The sequence below is a fragment of the Macrosteles quadrilineatus genome, unplaced genomic scaffold, assembly GCF_028750875.1.
Source record: "Macrosteles quadrilineatus isolate MER2022 unplaced genomic scaffold, UCM_ALF_1.0 Scaffold_7__1_contigs__length_78375512, whole genome shotgun sequence".
Classification (NCBI taxonomy): Eukaryota; Metazoa; Arthropoda; class Insecta; order Hemiptera; family Cicadellidae; genus Macrosteles; species Macrosteles quadrilineatus.
The window spans coordinates 61224927-61231919 of NW_026542600.1; the positions used below are offsets into that span (position 1 = coordinate 61224927).

General features: G+C 36.9%; 1 protein-coding gene across 1 annotated transcript; it reads left to right on the plus strand.

The window, feature by feature from the left end:
• Window positions 1–1319: 1319 nt before the first annotated feature.
• On the plus strand, window positions 1320–4019 carry LOC128999041 (uncharacterized). The gene has a single exon (XM_054425398.1). The coding sequence runs from the start codon at window positions 1320–1322 to the stop codon at window positions 4017–4019; it is 2700 nt and encodes an 899-aa protein (XP_054281373.1).
• Window positions 4020–6993: the final 2974 nt, after the last annotated feature.

Sequence of the window (6993 nt, forward strand, 5' to 3'; positions counted from 1 at the left end):
ACCATTGTTTGATTTTATTATTTTAGTTTGTTACCAGTTGGTGTTGTCACCATAGTTCCATGTTTTACCACTAGAGTCGCTAGTTTGAGTTGCGTTGTAGTTTGATGTTTTGCCACTGGAGGCAGCACCGTCGCTTACAGTACCGTATATATAGCGTGGATAGACCAGCTACTTTAGACTATCATCTGACTTTGCTGGGGATAGACGTGTTTTGAGCTCTTAACTTATCCTTAGACATTTATATTATGGAGTCCTGTGACGGAGTTTGCCAAAAAGGTTCTCATAAATCTACCGGCCCCGTTACTTTTATCGATGAAAACAGAACATTTGTGCCAAAGTTTAGGCTTTATGGATGGAAAACTACCTTTAAATTTACTGAACCTCCGGAAGGTGTATCTGAATTAGAGTGGATACGCAAGGGCCTTGAGCAAATAGTAGAACAATCTAAACACGACTGTTCACCAACTGACTACTTAGGGTTTACTCTTACCTCTATTAATTTGAAATCTAAAGAACCTGGGTATGTTGTTCCACAACTAGCCTCCGAGGTTACAGCTGATTCATTATGGGCTATTTTTGGGGGTATCATTCAAAGTAACTCAGAGTCAGTTACTAGTAGTGATACGTTTACAGTAAGTGTTTCTAGAGTCAATGTTCCTGTAGGCAGGGGTAGAGTGCGTTCGGGAATGTACAATTCATTTAATGAAGAATGTAAAGCAAGAAAGGGGATAGTAGTAATAAATAACACTGACAACTTATGTCTAGCTAGAGCAATAGTAGTGGGTAAAGCATATGTAAAAATGGATCCTCAAATTCGAGGTATTCGTCAAGACAAGTGCTTGCGACAGACAATTAGGGCAAAAAAACTTATAGCTAAAGCTAGAGTTGAAATGCCTAAAGAGGGGTCAGGTATCCCTGAACTTGAAAAGTTCCAGGCACACTTAAAGAAATATAAAATAACTGTGTATAATTACGATAGCAAAGGCCGGAATGTATATTTCTCTGGCGGTAATAGTGAAGCAAAGTTTAAAATCAACTTATTGTACCATGATAACCATTATAATGTAATTACAAACTTAACAGCCGCTTTTGCCTGTGGTTACTTTTGTGACGCATGTCACATACCCTATGAGCATAAAGGTGAGCACCGCTGCTCGAACATCTGTCCATCTTGTCACACCTTCTCACCTCCTTGTGTAGAGGAAGATGCCGGCATATCTTGCCGCTATTGTAACCGATTTTTCAAAAATGAACGGTGCTTTATTGCCCATCAGAGACAGATTTGTAAAACAATTAAATTCTGCCGAGGGTGTGAAAAAATGATATTCCCGACTAAACGTAAATCGGCTCATGTGTGTGGAGAGGTATATTGTCACCCTTGTGGTACATTTAAAGATCCCAATCATAAATGTTACATTCAGATAGACAAGAAAAGCCCAAAAGACCGTGACTACCTATTTATTTTCTTTGATCTGGAAACACGCCAAGATGAGTCCCTACCCTCAGATCCCGAGACTAAGTTACATAAAGTGAATTTATGTGTTTCACAACAGTTTTGTTTCAAATGCATCAATGGGGGTGAATGTGAATCTTGTTCGGAACGTTATAAAATATTTGATAGCAATCCTGTTAGGCAGTTCATGAACTATGTAATGGAAGCCCGCAAACAATTCAAAAACGTCTGTGTAATTGCACACAACGGACAAGGGTTTGACTTTCAATTTATACTTAGGTATATCCTTGAAGAAACAAAATTCACACCAAACATCATCCCAAGAGGAACTAAAATTATTTTGATGGAGGTGGCTAACGTTAGATTTATTGACTCCCTTAGCTACTTTCCCATGTCCTTATCTGCCTTACCGAAAGCTTTTGACTTACCACCTGAAAAGAAGAAAGGTTACTTCCCACATTTGTTCAATACAGTAGCAAATCAAAATTACATAGGCCCTATGCCTGATAAAAAGTACTACTGTCCCGAATCCATGTTTGAGAAATCCCATAATGACTTTGACAAATGGTACAATGAACAGGCTGCTAAAAAGTATGAATTTAATTTAAAAAAAGAATTATTGGAATATTGCATGTCAGACGTTGACATTTTAGCTCAGGCATGTATCAAATTTAGATCATTGCTACTTGAACAATGTAATGTAGATCCATTTCTTGAGTCCCTAACAATTGCTAGTGCCTGCAATCTAGCCTTTCGCCGTAACTTTCTAAAACCAAATACAATCGGTCTGATCCCTAAAAATGGTTACCGGTCTTCTACCCAATCAGCTGTTGCTCTACAGTGGCTTACCTGGGAGGAGGAAAGACGTGGGGTGACAATCAATCATGCTGGACGTAGTAAAGAGGTTGTTATAAAGGGGATGAAAGTAGATGGGTTTGACGGCGAAAACATATACGAGTTCCACGGATGTTACTGGCACGGGTGCCCTAAATGCTTCCCCTATAATCGCGATACCCCATTAAAAGAGGACCCTTCTGATTCACTTCATCTCCGTTACGAGAGAACCAAAGCTAAAATTGAAAAGCTCGGAGATGTGGTGCAGATGTGGGAATGTGAATTCCATAAGCTGAAAAAGGATCAAAAACTCAACCATCTAGACAAATTACCTATTTTAAGTACACTTCCATTAAATCCTAGAGACGCATTCTTTGGAGGTAGAACAGGAAACGCAAAAACTTACCATAAATGCGGCCCTGGAGAGACTATTCAATACGTCGATGTTTGCTCGCTATATCCTTTTGTAAATAAATACTGTAAATATCCTATAGGTCATCCAACTATATATGTTGGTAATAAGGAATGTAGAAAGAGAGGTATGGAAGTAGATGGACTGTTGAAATGCAAGATCTTACCTCCTTTCAACTTGTATCATCCAGTTTTACCAACACGTGTTCATGATAAATTGATGTTTGTTCTTTGCAGAACATGTGGGGAAATAATGTACCAGGGGGATTGTTTTCACGAGAGTGAAGATAGAGCATTGGTTGGGACGTGGACAATGGATGAGATTAGGAAGGCTGTAGAGAAAGGCTACATTATACAGGATATGTATGAGTTGTGGGAGTATGAGGTAGCCACATATGAGAAAGGAGGGCTATTCACTGAGTTTATTGATAAATTTTTAAAACTAAAGCAGGAGGCATCTGGATACCCTGGGTGGTGTAAGACTGAGGAGGATAAGAAACAGTACATTGCAAAATTTCTTGAGCGTGAAGGTATAGAAATGACAAAGGAACATATTGTTAAAAATGGGGGCTTAAGATCAGTAGCAAAATTGATGCTAAACAGTTTTTGGGGTAAATTTGGGCAAAGGGAAAATATGATGAAAACATCAATCATCCGAGATGCCAAAGAGTTCTTTCGGTTATTAACCAATCCTGAGGGTAAGTTAAAATACTTTCAGGCTATTAACCAAGATGTTGTGCTAGTAAATTGGCAAAATATTGAAGAGGCTAGTGAGTCTTTAAGAACTGTAAATGTAGTTATGGCAGCCTTCACTACTGCTCACGCTAGACTAAAGTTGTATGAACACCTTGATGCCTTAGGAGATCAAGTACTATATTGGGATACAGATAGTATTATATATTACTACCACGAAGGGCTGTATAGGGTGCCTACAGGAGATTACCTCGGCGAAATGACCGATGAATTGGTAGAGTATGGACCCGGCTCATACATTACTGAGTTTGTCTCTGGGGGGCCTAAAACATACGCGTACCTTGTCTGGTCGACAAATCAACAGAAATTTATCCCGGTTTGTAAAATCAAAGGGCTTACTCTCAATATTAAAACATCAAAAATTTTGAATTTTGGGAAACTAAAAGAGATGGTTTTAAGTGAAGCTTCTAAAATCGTTGAAATTGATGAGCACAGGATTAGACGAACAAAATATAGAGATATTGTAACAACAGATGAAGTTAAACAGTTTAAGGTAACTGGTCCAAAGAGAAAGTACGAAGGAGATCATGATACTCTCCCCTATGGATACAAAAAACAGGAGAATTGACCCTTACATAGGTGGGTGTCATAGTATGTTTTTAATCACTTTACCGGTAACAGTCAGCGAGAACAGACGTATCATTGGTGATCTCCTCACTTGTAATGGCTGTATTTCTGAGGTTTCTGTCTAGAAAAGACATAATTGAAAGTAAGAGGTTTGGTATTAAAACTTCAGAGTTTCAGTTTTTTCTCACTGATTCAATAGATGTGTTGGAATGGCCAAGGGCATTTTCAGACCATATTATAGGAATAATTACAGAAGACACACCCCCATCATGTTTTATTGGGGCGTTATTAACATATGAAGACACATCTGGTAATATACCATTTATTCCTATTGCAACACTTACATCAGCATCATTTTCTAATTACTTTGACAGTATATTTGCTAAAATAGAATCAATGACCGGTGTTTTAAAAATTGAAGTGACAACCGTTTCCATACCAAGCAGGTATCGTTGATACATTAAACCCTTAATCATTTAACCTAAAAACAAGTTTAATCCTTGAGCATCTATGAACATGAGATATTCCTCTTAAACTTTCTCCAGAATAGCTACCAAATAAAATGTTGGAATATGTATCAAAGTAAAGTAAATTGGAACAATGTAATTTTATATCAGAATATAAATATTAAAAATATATAATTCACCTTAAATACCAGATTATAGTTCGAGGTGTTTCCTTGTGTGTATATGAGTATGTGTACTCGCCCAACAGGCAGGCTTAAAATCCATAAGTCCAGGGGCTGGTACGGAGGTTGGCCTAAAAATCGTAAAACATTGCGTTATCCTCCCTATGTGTGAGTGTGTGTGTGTGTGTGTGTACTCGCCCAACAGGCAGGCTTAAAACCCATAAGTCCAGGGGCTGGTACGGAGGTTAGCCTAAGAATCGTAAAACATTGCGTTATCCTCCATGTCACCTAATTTCCCTTTCACCTCGGACTATAATCTGACAAAAAAAATAACAAAAAATTAAAAAATCTCTGTCATTCTTAGTAAATAAAATGTCGTAGGCTAAAATGAACGGTTCGCCTAGTAAATGGCCTGATGACTTTTAAAATGAACGGGTTGACAGAGACAAAAAAACATATAAAAGAAAAATATCCTTTGTCAATGGTAAAAAGGGTTAATTGAAAGGCTTCACCGAGTAAATAACCCTTTACATTTGTCAAAGGGGAAAAAATTGGGAGGTAGCAAATCTGTTATGGAGTGGCCATCACCGTAAGCTGCGATGGTTGGGGCAGCCTACCCCAGAGGATAGGACTCTTGGTGAAGCTCTGGGTTAACAAAAAGAACGCGCTGAGACCCTACGGCCTAGCCTAACAGCTTACCGTGGTGTGGAAACTGGGTCACCTAAGCTCTTTTGAGATTAGGCAGCTACATACAATTGAAATAAGATTAAAAAAGGTTGCAGCTATAGTTTAATTATATGTCTAGGTAGTGTTGACGTCTAAAGTCTTAAGCATGGAAATGATTTTTAAAACCATTAACTTAACACCATTTACTTGAAATGAGTATACTCCTCCTCCTCTTCTTTTTCCCCTTCGTCGTCCCTCTCCTTTTCTTCCTCCATTTCCCTCATCTTATCCTCTTCTTCCTCCTTTTCCTCTTCCTCTTCCTGCTCCTACTCCTTCTCCTTTTCTTCCTCCTTCTATTTCTTCTCCACCTTCTCCTCCTTTTTCTCTTTCTTCTCCTCTTCTTCCTCCTTCTCCTCCTACTCCAGGTATAATATGTTTAATTACATATTTAGAAATTGAATACGCAACCTTTATTTTATTTTTTATCTTCTGTTCTTTATTTATCCTTATAATGGGTGTTCTATGTTTACAAGTCCATAAAATGATTAGTTTTCATTGCTCTAAAACTAATTTCAAACACATAAAAAGAAATAAATTTACTAAAATAAACAGTACAATCAAATTGTTTCTCTATAATCCCTGGTAGGTATATAACTTTTACTGTAGATTTAAGCAACCATATTAACCAATTCCCATCTGTACTCTAATTCTGTTGAAAAGTGTAACTAGTTGACCATAGCATTCAGAAATCATCTAGACATTTAAGCATAGACCTTGACAAGAGGTGATCAGGACAGTAGACTGTGTCCATAGAAAATAATCATTAGCACTATATAGGAATGACTAAATGTTTACACTATTAACCAGAGATAATACCAATTTAACATCAGTATAAAAAAAGGATACATTAGAAGTTGTATACTGGTAAATCTAAACATAGAGCTATTATCAGTGCATTAGGTTCAATAACTTAAGTCAACATACATTCTAAGCTCTCCACTGTTGGGATATGACAGGTATAAAGAAAGATGTTAGACAATAATGCACAGGCAAAAGTCATCAGGTAGTTAAAAGAGTATGTTTACAGTTACAACAACAAAAAGTCATAGACAGTAAATTAAACACTTAACAAAGCCATTGATATTATTACTATGTGGTTAGCTAAACAGAAAACTGTTAACACACAAGGATTATAACAGGTTTTAATGTAGGTAGCAACAAGTTATACAGTAAACAGCTGCTGAGGTGGTGCATAAATGTGTATGTTGATCCATGAAAATATCAACAGGAAGTTACACCAGAAACCACAATCGATGGTGATAAAGTCAACACATATCAGTATTAGTTATCATATGTACAACTCTATAAAAGTTATTGTGTATTAGAACAGTACAATTATTAAGTGTAATACAATGCAGTACAAGTAATAAGTGGGTTCAGTACAGTACAGATGTAATACAGTGCAATACAAGTGTAATACAATATATTACAAGTGTGATACAGTACAGTACACATGTAATGTACCAATTTCAAGTTACAAGGATACAGGTAATTAATTTAAATCAGGTTACATTCATTACCATAAACTTGGTAAATTACCCTATTTGTTTCTTGTTATTTAACGTTTCAATAATTCAAGCACAAGTGATAAAGCTTCATCAACACTAGTTTAATTCCAAAA